Below are 15822 nucleotides of genomic sequence, written 5' to 3'. Positions count from 1 at the left end.
GCGCTATACCACTTGACACAGCTCTACTTCTAGCTTTTTGGTAGTTTAGTGGAGATAAGAGTCTTAAGGATTTTCCTGCCCAAGCTGGTTTCATTCAAATCATGATCCTCAGATCACAGACTTCTGAGTAACTATGATTACAGGTGTGAGTCACTGGCACCCAACTGAGAGTATGATCTTTTTAAATATTTATTTATTTATTTTTGCCATTCCTGTGTCTTGAACTCAGGGCCTGGGCACCGTCCCTGAGCTTTTTTTTGCTTAAGACTAGCACTCTACCACTTGAGTCACAGTGTCACTTCTGACCTTTTCTGTTTATGTAGTACTGAGGAATTGAACCCAGGGTTTCATGCATGGTAGGCAAGCACTCTACCACTAAGCTATCTTCCCAGCCCCCTTGGGATACATTTTTATTTTTAATTAGTTATTTTATTTTTTCCCAAGCTGCCATGTGTCCATTCATTTATTTATTGTGCCATTATTGGAGCTTGAGCTCAGGTCCTGAGTGTTGCCCCTTAGCTTTTTGTTCAGGGTTGACCATCTGCCACTTGAGCCACAGCTCCACTTCTGACTTTTTTGGTGCTTCACTGGAGATAAGAATCTCACAGACTTTCCTGCCCATGATCCTCTGATCTCAAGTACCTAGAGTTACAGGTGTGAAGCACAAGCTTTGGGCAACACTCATGACAGCAGTCTGGCAGTGAATGGCAGGACAAGTGTGTCTGGATGGGTGAGTCAGACAGGAGGTCTCTTTAGCATCTTTCATTCTCTGTCCTGGGATGAATTAAGAAGGAGACATTGCTGGGCACTGGTGGCTCATGCCTATAGTTCTAGCTACTCAGGAAGCTGAGATCTGAGGATCATGGTTCAAAGTCAGCCCGGACAGGAAAGTCCATGAGACTCTTAGCTCCAGTTAACCACCAGAAAACAAGAAGTGGCACTGTGACTCATATGGTAGAGCTCTAACCTTGAGCTGAAGAGCTGAGGGACAGCGCCCAGGCCCAAAGTTCAAGCCCTATGACTGACAAAATAATAATAATAAAAAAAATGGAGACATAGCCCAGGCAGCCTTAGCTGGGGCTCAGGTTCCAAGCTATCATGTTCCCAAGCTGTTAAGATGTGCTGATAGCTAGGCGCTGGTGGCTCATGCCTGTAATCCTATCTAACCACCAGAAAATCATAAGTGGTGCTGGGGCTCAAAGTGGTAGAGTGCTAGCCTCCAGCAAAAGGAATTCAGAGGTAGTGCCCAGGCCCTAAGTGAAAGTTCCATGACCGATCAAAATAAATAAATAAATAATAAATAAAATAGTGCTGATGTTAATGGAAAGAAACCACAGCCAGCTTATATTGTCTCCAGAAGAGGCATTTGGGAGAGACTTGCTATAGAATTTCGGGAGATATTTAGGTCAGAAACCAAGATCATTTCCTCAACAAAAGAGGAAATTACTTTCTTTGAAATTTGAAATTACTTTCAAATTACTTTCTTTGTGTGTGCTGGTACCAGGGATTGAACATAGGGCTTCATGCTTTTGTTTGTTTTTTTCCCCCCAAGCCTGGTGCCCTGCAATTTGAGTCACAGCTCTACTTTTGACTTTTGGCTGGTTAATTGGAGGTAAGAGTCACTGAGATTTGGCTACCCAGGCTGGCTTTGAATTGTGATCTTCAGATCTCAGCCTCCTGCGAAGCTAGGATTCTAGGTGTGAGCCAGTGGTGTCTGGCACAGCTCCTTGGAATTTAGTATAAAAATCTGAGTGGCCTTGGTATGCAGTGACTACTTGAAAATTGCTCTTGTGACTCATATTCCTTCATGAAGCTGTTCAGGGCTTACAAGTAAAAGGTACAAGATACCTCTTGCTTGTTCATTTTGGAACATTTTTACACTATTAGGTTTAAGGTATTGTGTACATGTGCATACATATATCTATCTACCTGTTTTACTCTGCCTTGTATTAAAATTTAGATCACATGAAAGTAGCCAGGTAGTCAGCACCTGTAATCTTAGCTATTTAGGAGACTGAGATCTGAGGATCGAGGCTCAAATCCAGCCCAGGCAGAAAAGTCCATGAGACTTTTACCATTAACCAGCAGAAAGCTGAAAGTGGAGCTGTGGTTCAAGTGGTGGAGCATCAGCCTTGAGTGAAAAAAGCCAAGGCCCAGACAATAGAGTCTCAATGAGCAGTATCTTAATTTTCTGCGTAGAAGGTATAATTACCTATGCCCATAATCAGTTTAGACCTAGCACACAATGACTGAAGTGTAAATACCTTCAGACTCCCCCAAATCCAACTGAGTTCATGCCCCAATGCTAACACTCACACACACACACACACACACACACACACACACACACACACACACACACACTTTTTTTTGGTTCTAGTCCTTGGACTTGAACTCAGGGCCTGGGCACTGTCACTGAGCTTCTTTTGTTCAAGGCTAGCACTCTACCACTTGAGCCAGAGCCACTTCTAGCCTTTTCTGTTTATTTGGTACTGACGAATGGAACCTAGGCTTCATGTATGGTAGGCAAGCACTCTACCACTAAAACATTCTCTTTGAGCCTCTTTGCTCCAGGCTAGCACTCTGCTTCTTGAGCCCCAGCTCCACTTCTGGCTTTTTTTCGGTGGTTAACTGAAGGGAAGAGTCTTGTGGGCTTTCCTGCCCTGGCTAGCTTTGAACCTTAATCCTCAGATCTCTGCCACCTAAGTAGCTAGTATTATAAGGTGACCTACCAGTGCCAGCACTAGCATAATTCTTAAATCATTCTTTTTTTTTGGTCAGCTGGGGGTCTTGAACTCTGGGCCACTTCAGCTCAAGGCTCGCGCTCTACCACTTGAGCCACAGTGCCACTTCTGGTTTTCTGAGTGGTTTATTGGAGGTAAGAGTCTCACGGACTTTCGCCTGGGCTGGCTTTGAACTGCGAGCCTCAGATCTCAGCCTCCTGAGTAGCTAGGATTACAGGTGTGAGCCACCAGTGCCCAGCTCAAATCCATTCTTTACAGTAGAGTCTCAATGAGCAAAATCTCAATTTTCTGCCTAGAAGGCTATGCCCATAATCAGTTTAGACCTAGCACAGGAAGACTGAAGTGTTAATACCTTCAGACTCCCCCAAATCCAATCTTGAACTCACTTGCTGAGGCCCTCACATGTTAAAAGATCTCCTTGGTAATAATGCTGAGTGGTCACCGCCCCCCCTCCAGCCCCCAGCCAAGCAATGGCAAAATGTAATAACAAATGAAAGCACATTAGTGAAATCAATATTCAGCCAAGACACGGGCTCCATTACCCGACACGTCAATATGACTGATTCCTTTCTTCAGGTCTGACATCAGACTTTCCTTCCTCTTGAGGACATGGTAGTTCTGCTTCCCGTTAACTTCTGGATAGGAGCCAGAGCCAGAAAAAAAAAAAGTCTTTGGATGGTTTCCCTTATCATTACTCTGATCTAAATTTATCTTTTTTTTTTTTTTTTTTGTCAATTGTGGGGCTTGAACTCAGGGTCTAGGTGCTGTCCCTGTGCTCTTTTGCTCAAGGCCAGCTCACTACCATTTTGAGCCGCAGTTTCACTTCCGGATTTCTGGAGATGAGACTGTCACAGGCTTTCCTGCCCAGACTGGCGTTGAACCTTGTTCCTCAGATCTCAGCCTCCTGTGTAGCTTAGGATTATAGGTGTGAGCCACTGGCACCTCACACAAAGTGATACTTTTCTCTATTTCCTGCACATTTTCTTATTATATATATGTATATTTGTGTGTGTGTGTGCATGCCTTGAGTTGAAAAACTAAGCAAGAGTGCAAGGCCCTGAGATCAAGCTCCAGGGATAGCACACACATGCGAGCACGTGCGTGCAGACACACACACACACACACACACACACACACACACACAATAATAATAATAAAGTTAAATCATTGGGATTTACGACTTGGTATGTTGAAATAGCTTGTTTTAATTATCTGATAAGTGATAGAATTTATCTTGTCTACCAATGATATTGATTTTCTACTTAAAAAAAAATCTTGGCAGGTTTAATAGACAGGCTATTATACCCCATTTCTCATTCATGCACTTAACAACCATTTCTTTGCACAGTGTAAGCTGGAGATAAATTAGGATATATGGTTCAAAGCGGAAAGACTAGCCTGGTGCCAATAGCCCACTCCTGTAATCCTAGCTACTCAGGAGGCTGAGATCTGAGGATTGTAGTTTGAAGTCAGCTTGGGCAGTAACGTCTGTAAGACTCTCATCTCCAATTAACTAGCAAAAAGCGGGGCTGGGAAGGTGCCTCAGTGGTAGAGCACTTGCCTTGCATGCATGAGGCCCTGGTTTCGATTCCTCAGCACCATATAAGCAAAAAGAAGTGGCGCTGTGGCTCAAGTTGGTAGAGCGCTAGCCTTGGCTGAAGAGCTGAGGGACAGTGCCCAGGCCCAGAGTTCAGACCCCACGACCGGACCCCCCCAAAAAAAACTAGCAAAAAGCCAGAAGTAGTGGTGTGGCTCAAAGGGTAGAATTCTAGTCTTAAGCCAAAAAGCTCAGGGAAGGCACTTAGGCCCTGAGTTCAAACCCAGCTTTGCCATACACACACACTAAATTGAAATCTCCTTTGATACTACATGGATAGTTTTGAAGAGAAAGATTATTCTTCAAGGACTTTAAATGACAAATATGAATCCATTAGCACTCTAGTAGACAGACTGCCTACTGGGGGACAGTTGAAAAACAAAGTGGATTTTAGGAGGTCACAGGAGCCAATTTGTCAGTGTTTGTGTTCTTTCAAATTCTTCTTCTTATTTTGTGTGCTGGTACTGGAGCCTGAACTCAGATCTGGGACCTGTTTGTTAGCTTTTCCACTCAAGGCTAACAGTCTACCACTTGAGTAACACTTCTACTTCGAAGACTTTTTGTTGCTTAATTAAAGATAAGAATCTCATTGACTTTTAGGCTTGGGCTGGCTTCAAATTGGAATCTTTGGCTCTTAGTCTCTTGAGTAGCTAGGGTTACAGTAAGCTACTGACACCTGGTTCAAAATTATTTTTAATGACCACTATGCCCTGTGCCAGTATAGTTGAGCTGTTGAGTAATGAAAGGGGTAGGGGTATGTTTAACTAGCACTGTCCTGCCTTTGTTTTGGCAAAAGTAAGTCTCGGGAAAGATTCAAGAGGCACCATATAGAATGGAGAGGCTGAAGTTCTCATTAGAGATCAGAGGAATTACATTAAAGATGAATTAGGAACAGGGCATAGTTGCACCTGCCTGGAACCCCAGTGATTGCTGCAGGTCAAGGCAGGAAGATTTTGAGTTCCAGGCCAGCCTGGGGCATAGATAACACTGCATATAAAGGGGAGAATAACTCCCCTCCTCTGACAGTAGAAATTAGATCATTTTTTTTTGCAGTTTTTTCTTAGACTTCCTAAATTTTTAAGCTGTTTTAGTCTCATCACCACATACAGACACACACACACACACACACACACACACACACACAGTATTGACTTTCAGAATTTTAATATTTGTTTTTCCCTGCTCCTTAACTATTTTCTCCTATTTTTTCTGATTTTCTCTCCATTTCATTACATATATTTCTCTGCATGCTACAGCAGATATCTTTTTGGTAATTAGGCAGGATATACATTCAAAAAATAAAAGCTGTCTAAGCTGCTTATGAACAAAAGCTTCTCGAGACATTGTGTAAACATCACTTGTGTACGGCAATCTGCTTCTGCACTTCTCCCAGGAATATCCAGGACTTAGTTCCTCAGATTCTACTCTGCTCTTCAAGAGTTTCAGAACTTCTACCTCGCATGCGCGCAGGCAAGGTGTAGCTTTACCTATTGAACAGTTAGTCCCTAAGTAGGCCAACATACGATTATATAAGCAACATTTGGCAAAAGGGCTTGATCTCCCTCCCTCCCTCCCTGCCTCCCTCCCTGCCTCCCTCCTTCCTTCCCTTCCTTTCTTCCTCCCTTCCTCCCTTCCTCCTTTCCTCCTTTCCCCCCTCTCCCTCTCCCTCTCCCTCTCCCTTTCTTTCCTTTCTTTCCAATCCTGGGACTTGGAACTCTGGGTCTGGGCCCTGTCCACGAGCATTTTTTGTTGTTCCAGGTTGGCACTCTACCACTTGAACTACAGCTCTACTTCCAGCTTTTTGATAGTTAATTGGAAATAAGAGTTGTGCAGACTTTCCTGCCTAGGCTGGCTTTGAACCACACAATCCTCAGATCTCAGCCTCCTGAGTAGCTAGGATTACAGGAGTGAGTACCAGTAGGAGGCTGAGATATTCACATTTTTAACAGGGATTAGCAGATCATTGATTTTATAATTTGAAGTGACAGTAGAGATTGTCTAGGCAGGTGATTCTCAACCAGAAAGATGTTTGCTGGTTTTCTGGTGTGGCTATTGCTGGCACATAGAGATAGGGGCCAGGGATGTTGCTAAACAGCTAAGAATGTGTGGATAACATATGCATGAAACGCCTACACCCAACGCAAACACTTCCAAGATTAAGAGAGACCCTATTTAGAACAGACCAATGGTCTTTCAGATAAACAGAGTTTCAGTAAGCATCCTCCATTTATGAAATTTTCAATAAATGTACTCAAATTCATTGATTTGGGGCTTGAACTCAGGGCTTGGGCACTGTCCCTAAGGTTTTTCTCCCAAGGTTAGCATTCTACCACTTGAACCACAGCTCCACTTCTGTCTTTTTGGTGGTTAATTGGAGGTAATAGTCTCCTGCCTGGGCTGGCTTTGGACCACTATCCTCCTGAGTACCTAGGATTGCAGGTGTGAATTACTAGTACCTAGCCATCTGACAGTTTTCTTCAAAGCATATGTTGGTTTTTTTTTTGTTTTTTTTTTTACTATTTACTTGCAAGAAATATTGGCCTGGATAAATGAATGTGAATTTTTTAGGGTTTTCTTATTCCATAAGAATAAGATTTTGGACTAAAGAAAAAAAGGAAAATCTGGGAATTGGTAGTTCACGCCTGCTAGCTATTCAGGAGGCTGAGATCTAAACATGCTCAAAGCCAGCCTGGACAGAAAGTCTGTGAGACTCTTAGTTCCATTTAACTAGCAAAAAACTGGAAGTAGAGCTGTGATTCAAGTGGTAGATCACTAGCTTGAGCAAAAAAGCTCAGGAACAATGCCCAGGCTCTGAATTCAAGCTTCAGATCCCCCCGCATCTCCCTCCCTCCGACACACACAAAAGAAAAAGAACGAAAATATTTTCTACTTCTCATATAGTTTCTAAAATAGCCTTCCCATAATAATCTTGAACATACTTTCATCTTTTTTTATGGCAGAAATGAAACATCATCACATTTTTTCCTTTTTGGGTAGTTTATTGTTTCCCTTGTTTATAGGCAATCTTTGTGTTCTAGGGATTTTATCACTGTGTTGCAAATAGTTTTGCCTTCTTTGCTCCTTCTATTTTTTTCATGTGTTGTTTTCTTACAAAAATATAACTATACAGTTGTTTTCTTGCTAGTTGATTCTTCTCCTTTTTTAAATTTTTTTGATGGTTTTGAGACTTGAATTCAGGGACCTCATCTTGAGATTATTTGTTTATAGCTGGCACTGTACCACTTGAGCCATGCCTCTACCCTGGCTTTATACTGGTTAGAGATAAGAGTCTCATGGACTTTCCTGACTGGGATGACTTTGAACCATGATCCTCATATCTCAGCTCTCTGAGTAGCTAGATTAGAGGCATGCACAACCAGCACCCAATTTCATTGTTCTTTAAAGGCCACTGAAATGTGAATATATCTTTTTTCTGGGGAAGGGGAGAAGGTGGTCTCTGCTTGGCATTTCTCTGGGTGAAATGATGGTTAGACTCTATGTAGAAGGTACAGCCTCATCTCAGGTAATGAAGCTGTTCTATGGGAGAACCCATTTTGAGCAAGGTTTGATGTCCTTTGTACTGTCCCCAATTCTACGCATGTTTTAAATCAATGAGTATCAATTTCTTGATGAAGAATATCTCACAAAGTTAGAAACATTGCCTTGTTGATATGTTTATAGCCACTCTATCTTAACTATTGAACCTGACAGAAAAATATTGATCCCTACTTAAAGTAGGTAAAACACATTTTGAGTTTGTTTTCTTATGACCAAGTGCTTAAAAACCAAATGACATGATGGATGAAACACTAAAGGAATCTAAAATTCTGCTCTTCTTTTCTTTTCTTTCTTTTCTTTTTTTTGGTCAGTCATGGGGCTTGAACTGTGGGCCTGGGTGCTGTCCCTGAGCTCTTCAGCTCAAGGCTAGTGCTCTACCATTTGATCCATAGTGCCACTTCTGGTTTTCTGATGTTTAATTGGAGATAAGAGTCTCATAGACTTTCCTGCCTGGGCTGGCTTGAACTGTAGTCCTCAGATCTCAGCCTCCTGAGTAGCTAGGATTGCAGGAGTGAGCCACCAGCCTTTTCTTTTTTTGTACCATTCCTTGGACATTGACACTATCCCTTAAGTTTTCTGCTCAAGGTTACCACTTGAGTCACAGCTTTACTTTTGGCTTTTTGGTAGTTAGTTGGAGATAAGAATCTCATACCCTGGGGCTGGGATGGTGGCTCAGTGGTAGAACGCTTGCCTTGCATGCCTGAGGCCCTGGGTTCGGTTCCTCAGCACCACATAAGCAAAAAGAAAAAAGCCGGAAGTGGCGCTGTGGCTCAAGTGGTAGAGCACTAGCCTTGAGCTGAAGAGCTGAGGGACAGTGCCCAGGCCCAGAGTTCAGGCCCCACAACCAGACCCCCCCAAAAAAACAACAACAACAACAAAAACAAAACAAAGCAAAAAGAATCTCACAGCCCAAGCTGACTTTGAACTCTGTTCCTCAGATTTCCTTACGAGCTAGGATTACAGGCGTGAGCCACCAATCCCTGTCTAAAGATAGTTGAAGAAAGTTTCAAAGTTTCTAAAAAGTACATTTTACTTATAAATTGATAAGTTGAATTGAAAAACCCCTTGTACAACAATTTAAATATAATTAAAAAAATTAAATGGAAGAGCCAGAAGACCCTGGCTTACACCTATAATCTTAGCTGATACTCAAGAGGCTGAGATCTGAGGATTGTGTTCAAAGCCAGCCCAGGCAGAAAAGTCTGTGAGACTCTTATCTCCAATTAACCACCTGAAAACCAGAAGTTTAAAGCCAGCTTGGGCAGACAAATCCATGAGGCTCTGATCTCCAATTAACCAGCAAAAAAGTTGAAAGTAGAAGTGTGGTTCAAATAGTAGAGAGCCACAGCCTTGATCAAAAAAGCTCAAGGACAATGCCCAGGCCCTAAGTTCAAGCCCCAGTATTGTACACATACACATATACAAATGAAAAATAAAGGAAAGGCTAGGAATGTGGCAAAGTGGTAGAGTGCTTGCCTAGCATGCATGAAGCCCTGGGTTTGATTCCTCAGTACCACATAAACAGAAAAAGCTGGAAGTGGCACTGTGGCTAAAAGTGGTAGAGCTCCAACCTTGAACATAGAGAGGCTCAGGAACAGAGCCTTGAGTTCAAAGTCCAGGACCAACAAACAAACAAACAAACAATAATCAAGGAACAGTCAAGTGATTCATGCCAGTAATTCTAGCTACTTAGGAGGCTGAGATCTTAGGATTCAGATTCAAAGCCAGCCTTAGCAGGAAAGTCAGTGAGATTCTTACCTCCCATTAACCACCAGAAAACTGGAAATTGGGACTGTGACTCAAAGTGGTAGTGTGCTAGTCTTGAGCAGAAGAGATGAGAGAACACCCAGGCCCTGAGTTCAAGCTCCACGACTGACCAAAAAAATAAATAAATTCCCATGCCTGTTTGTAGTTTTGCAATGTACTTCATTGTCTCCTTCTTTCTTCCCGAACACTGCAGGCATTCGGGCAGTCCTACTCCATCCACCGGAAAGTGGCCGAGGATGGAGAGAGCCGAGAGGAGACGCTGCTGCAGGAGTCGGCCTCGAAGGAAGCCTACTACCTGGGCAAGATTTTGGAGATGCAGAACGAGCTGAAGCAGAGCCGGGCTGTGGTCACCAATGTCCAGGCGGAGAACGAGAGGCTGACGGCTCTCCTGCAGGATCTGAAGGAGGTGAGGGGAGCGGTTCCAGTCACCTGCTTAGGGATGGAATGAGGTCGTGTGTTCTCTCTAGGAGACAGGTGTGCATAGGTGGCTGACCTTAGAAAGACCTGACTTTTCTGCCTTTTTAGAGAAATGATGATGTGTGTGTATGATGAGCTTTCCCTTCTCTCTCCCTCTTTTTTTTTTCAGGGGGTGGGATGGGGTCATCCTGGGGTTTGAACTCAGCACCTGGGTGCTGCACCTGAGCTTTTTTTGCTCAAGGCCAGTACTCTAGCACTTGAGTCACGGCTCCACTTCTGACTATTTGGCACTTAATTGTAGGCAAGAGACTTACAGACTTTGCTGCCTGGATTGGCTTCAAACCACAATCCTCAGATCTCAACTTTCTGAATAGCTAGGATTACAGGCTTAAGTCACTGGCGTAAAAAATAAAATAAAAAAAATATATTTATTTTTTGTTGGTCGTGGGGCCTGAACTCTGGGCCTGGGCACTGTCCTTCAGCTCTTCAGCTCAAGGTTAGCGCCCTACCACTTGAGCCACAGCACCACTTCCGGCTCTTTCTGCTTATGTGGTGCTGAGGAATCGAACCCAGGGCCTCATGCATGTGAGGCAAGCACTCTACCACCGAGCCACCTTCCCAGCCCAAAAAAATATTTTTAAAGAAAGTTTTTACGGACAGGTACCAGTGGCTCATGCCCTGCTACTTAGGAGGCTGAGATCTGAGGATCCCAGTTCAAATCTAGTTCAGATAGACAAATCTGAGGGACTCTTATCTCTAATTTACCAGCAAAAAGCTGGAAGTAGAGCTGTCTCTTAAGTGGAAGTGCACTAGCCTTCATGGAAAAAGTTAAACAAGAGCACAAGGCCCTGAGTTCAAGTTTCACCTTGGACACACACTAGAGAAAGTTTCTCTGAATTATGTACTTGAAAATTGGCTTTGCTAGTTTTGTCAAGGGTTTAAAAAATACAAGAATCCTCATGTCACTATCTCCCCATTACATGGCTTAATTCCAAATGGAGAAGACCATTGTGTTCTGCCATGAAATGGTGTAAATTCAGTTGACAGTGTTAGCTTGGGCTGGGAAGGTGGCTCAGTGGTAGAGCTCTTGCCTTGCATGCATGAGGCCCTTAGCACCACATAAGCAAAAAGAAAAAAACCAGAAGTGGCGCTGTGGCTCAAGTGGTAGAGTGCTAGCCTTGAGCTGAAGAGCTGAGGGACAGCGCCCAGGCCCAGAGTTCAGGCCCCACGACCGGACCCAAAAAAAAAGAGTGTTAGCTTGGGGCTGAGAGTATGACTTAGTGATAGAGTGCTTGCCTAGCATACATGAAGCCCTGGGTTCAATTTCTCAGTACCACAAAAACAGAAAAAGCCAGAAGTGGCACTGTGGCTCAAGTGATAGAGCCTTGAGCAAAAGAAGCTCAGGGACAGTGCCCAGCAGACCCTGAGTTCAAACCCCAGAACTGGCAAAAAAAAAAAAAAAAAAAAAGCCAGGCGCTGGTGGCTCATGCACAGTGTGTCCTACCTACTCAGGAGGCTGCGGTCGGAGGATCATGGTTCAAAGCCAGTCCAGGAAGGAAAGTCCGTGAGTCTCTTATCTCCAATAAACCACCAGAAAACCAGAAGTGGTGCTGTGGTTCAAGTGGTAGAGCTAAAGAGCTCAGGGACAGTGCCCAGGTCCAGAATTCAAGCCCCATGACCAGGAAAAAAAAAAAAAGAGGGTTAGCTCAAGAGTCTAATCCCTTGGAAACAACACAGTGTTCTAGAAGTGTCTAGTAATGTGTGCTGGTTATAGAAAAGGCAGGAAATTATAACTTAGATGAATTAGGTCCAGTACCATTGATGTTGGGGCTTGAACTCAGAACCTTGAACTCTGCTTGGCTTCTTCCCTCAAGGCTGGTGCTCTATGACTTGAGCCACACCACCATTTCCAGCACTTTGCTACTTAATGGGAGATAAGAATCTCCTGGACTTTATTGCCCAAGCAGACTATAAACTGTGAACTTCAGATCTCAGCCTTCTGAGTAGTTAGGATTACAGGCATGAGCCATAGGTCCCAGCTTGTTGCTTTTTTTTTTTTTTTTTAAGTAACCCTGAGATTTGAACTCAGCTTGTTTTCTGGTTACACAAGCACTCTACCACCTGTACCACTTTCATCTTTCTTGTTTTTTTTTTTTTTTATCTTTTCCAGATTTTTTTTTTGTTGATGTTGGTTGTGGGGCTTGAACTCTGGGCCTGGGCACTGCCCCTGAGCTCTTCAGCTCAAGCTAGCACTCTACCACTTGAGCCATAGCACTATTTCTGGTTTTCTGGTGGTTTATTAGAGATAAGAGTCTCATGGACTTTCCTGCCCATGTTGGCTTTGAGCCTCTATCCTCAGATCTCAGTTACCTGAGTAACTAAGATTATAGGTGAGCTACCGGCAGCTGGCTCCAGATTTGTTTTAATTGTAGACTTGGTATTATTTATTTTTATTTTTTGGGTCCGGTCATGGGCCTGAACTCTGGGCCTGGCGCTGTCCCTCAGTTCTTCAGCTCAAGGCTAGCGCTCTACCACTTGAGCCACAGCGCCACTTCCAGCTTTTTTTTTTTCTGCTTATGTGGTGCTAAGGAATGGAACCCATGGCCTCATGTATGCAAGGCAAGCGCTCTACCACTGAGCCACCTTCCCAGCCCTTTTTTATTTTTGAACTCTGTACATTGACTGATGTACAGTTGTTGGAAAGAGAAAGTATCCATACAAGATGGACAAAGATAACCAAAATGTACTGGCAAAAGTGTGTGTGCTTATGTGTTGTGTGCAATACAATATAAGATGAATTAGGCCCAGTACATTGATACTGGAGGCTTGAACTCAGGGCCTTGCACTATGATTTGGCTTTTTTGCTCAAGACTGATATTTTATCACTTGAGCCAGGGCTCTACATTGGACGTTTGGTGGTTAATTTAAGGTAAGAGTCTCACAGACTTCTGCCTGGGCTAGTTTCAAACCATGGTTTCTCAGATCTCATCCTTCTGAGTAGTTTGGATTACAGGCATGGGCTACTAGCACCTAGCTCCACTGTGGGGTTTTTGTTTTTTTGTTTTTATCGGTTGTGAGGCTCGAACTCTGGGCCTGGGCATTGTCCCTGTACTTTTCAGCTCAAGGCAAGCACTTTATCCCTTGAGCCACAGCACCCCTTCCTGTTTTCTGGTGGTTTATTAGAGATAGGAGTCTCATAGACTTTCCTGCCTGGGCTGGCTTTGAACTGCGATCTTCAGATCTCAGCCTCCTAAGTAGCTAGGATTATAGGCATGAGCCACCTTGCCTGACTCCATTGTGTTGTAATTTGCATCTTCCTAGCGGAGATGCAAATACTGAACATTTTTATTTTCTTAAGGAAAAACTTTGTGGTGTCAGGCTGAAGAATCAGGTAATGGAGAATTTCTCCTGAATTTTTCAAAGCCTTGAAGTTTTTATGAGTGTGTGTGTGTGTGTGTGTGTGTGTGTGTGTGTATGTATGTGTTTTGCCAGTCCTGGGGCTTGAACTCAGGGCCATGGCACTGTCCTGAGCTTCTTTTGCTCAAGGCTAGCACTCTACCACTTGTGCCACAGCACCACTTCTGTTTTTTTCTGTTTATGTGGTGCTAAGGAATCAAACTGGGGCTTTGTGCATGCTAGGCAAGCACTCTACCACTAAGCCACATCCCCATGCTGTACTTTGAATTAAGTTTTCTATGAGGTAGAGGTTTGTTTTTAAATTAGTAGATATTAATTGCATAAAATAAGCCAAGCACAGTGGCTCACACTTGTCATTGTAGCTACGTAGGAGGTTGAGATTGGGAGGATCACGGTGTGAAGCCAGTGGAGGCAGAATGGTAGAGAGAGACCTTGTGTCAGTCAGTAAAAAGCTAGGCATGGTGCTGTAGTAGCTTGACATTTCAGCTACATAGGAAGTGTACATAGGAGAATTATAGGCCAGGTCAGCCTGGACAAAAAGCTAGACTTTATTAGAAAAATGAGGAAAGCAAACAAGGGCTGGAGGTATGGTTCAAGTGGTAGAACATGGGTATGGGGGGTTAGTTATTGGGGTTGTGAACTCAGGGCCTTGCACTTGATTATTATTATGAGTGTGTATGTGCGTGCGTGTGTGTGCGCATGCATGTGTGTGTGTGTGTGTGTGCCAGTATTGGGGCTTGAACTCAAGGCTTCACATTTTTTTGTGTGTGCTGCTCCTGCAACTTGAAATCAGGGTCTGGGCATTGTCCCTGTGCTTTTATGCTCAAGGCTAGCTAGCATTGTACCACTTGAGCCACAGCACCATCTATAAGACCTTGTACTTTATAGAAAGAAGTGTGAGGTGCTATCTGAGGGAAGAAAAAAATCTAAAAGCAAGAGAGCAGGAGGTGGCTCAAGTGCTAGAGCACTTATCTAGCAAGCACAGCCTGGCTTGGACAAAGCCTCTAACAGGTGGTCCTATGGGGTGCCAGTGGCTCACGCCTGTAATCTCAGCTACTCAGGAGTCTCAGGTCTTAGGATCACAGTTTGAAGCCAGCCTGGCCAGGAAAGTCTGTGAGGCTCTTATCTCCAGTGAAGCAGTAAAAAAAGCCAGAAGTAGAGCTGTGGTTCAAATGCTAGCATGCCACCTTAGAGCAGAAAAGCCAAGTGAGAGTGGGAGGCTCTGAGTACAAGCCCAAATACCAGAAGAAAAAAAAGCCCAATAATTATATGCCTGTTGCGCATGCCAAGACTTAATTAAGCCTGGACATTGTGGAGAACAAGTGAGGAATGAATGCCTGGGAGAAATGAAGTGGGGGAAGGAGGTGATGCTGGGCAGGCAGTAACAGGAACCCAAGTGGCCCTGGAGAGATGCGATGCTGGAGAGGGCGTAGAAAAGAGCTGTTCTCAAGTGAACCCTCAGGTCCAGTGTCAGGCCAGCAGGATTGAGTATCACCTCTGAGTGTGGGGGGGGAGAGATGCCCCTGGTGTGAGGTTTCTCTTCCCGGAAGGCAGGCCTGCGCGGGTGCCTCTGTGCATGCATTAGGATGCCTGCAAAATCCCAGTGGACAAGGAGTCAGCATTGATTGGTCAGTAGATCCATGCGTTCTTGTAAGAAGCATGTACTTTTAGTTTCTCTATGAAGAGATAGACAGTAGTGTTTTCCATTTTCTGATTCATTCATTTATTCATTTATTGTCCTGGTTGTGGGGCTTGAATTCAGGGTCTGTGCACATCGAGATTTTTCTTTTTCTCTGTGTCTGTGTCTGTGTGTGTCTGTGTCTGTGTGTGTCTGTGTGTGTGTGTCTGTGTGTGTCTGTCTGTCCTGGGGCTTGAATTCAGGCCTGGGGGCTGTCCCTGAGGTTTTGGTTTTTGTTTTTTTCTTTCTTAAAGCTGGCACTCTACCATTTGAGCCACAGCTCCACTTCTGGTTTTTTTTTCCTCTTTGCCAGTCCTGGGGCTTGAACTCAGCCTGGGTACTGTCCTTGAACTTCATTTTTTGCTCAAAGCTAGCGCTCTACTACTTGAGCCACAGTGCTACTTCCAGCTTTTTCTGTGTATATGGTACTGAGGAATTGAACCCAGGGCTTCATGGTTGCTAGGCAAGTACTCTGACTGTAAGCCAAATTCCCAGCCCACTTCTGGCTTTTTGCTGGTTTACTGGAGGTAGAGGCTTATGAACTTTCTTGTCTGAGTTGGCTTCAAACTGTGATCATTAGAGTTGAGCCTCCTTAGTAGTTAGAATTACAGGCATGAGCCACTGGCACAAGGCTTGGATTCCTT

The 15822-nt window shown here is 44.0% G+C and overlaps 1 protein-coding gene across 3 annotated transcripts in view; it reads left to right on the top strand.

The window, feature by feature from the left end:
* Window positions 1-15822, top strand: part of Bicd1 (bicaudal D homolog 1 (Drosophila)) — a 98101-nt gene that overhangs the window by 23482 nt on the left and 58797 nt on the right. For all 3 annotated transcript variants that reach the window (XM_013033442.1, XM_013033440.1, XM_013033441.1), the window contains exon 2: window positions 9860-10072. In XM_013033442.1, coding sequence (XP_012888896.1) covers window positions 9860-10072 — 213 coding nt within the window. The remainder of the gene's footprint in view (window positions 1-9859; window positions 10073-15822) is intronic.

Source organism: Dipodomys ordii, unplaced genomic scaffold, assembly GCF_000151885.1.
Source record: "Dipodomys ordii isolate 6190 unplaced genomic scaffold, Dord_2.0 Scaffold167, whole genome shotgun sequence".
In the NCBI taxonomy this organism is placed as follows: Eukaryota; Metazoa; Chordata; class Mammalia; order Rodentia; family Heteromyidae; genus Dipodomys; species Dipodomys ordii.
Note: the sequence above shows the minus strand (reverse complement) of the source record. Positions and strands in the feature narration are given on the sequence as shown.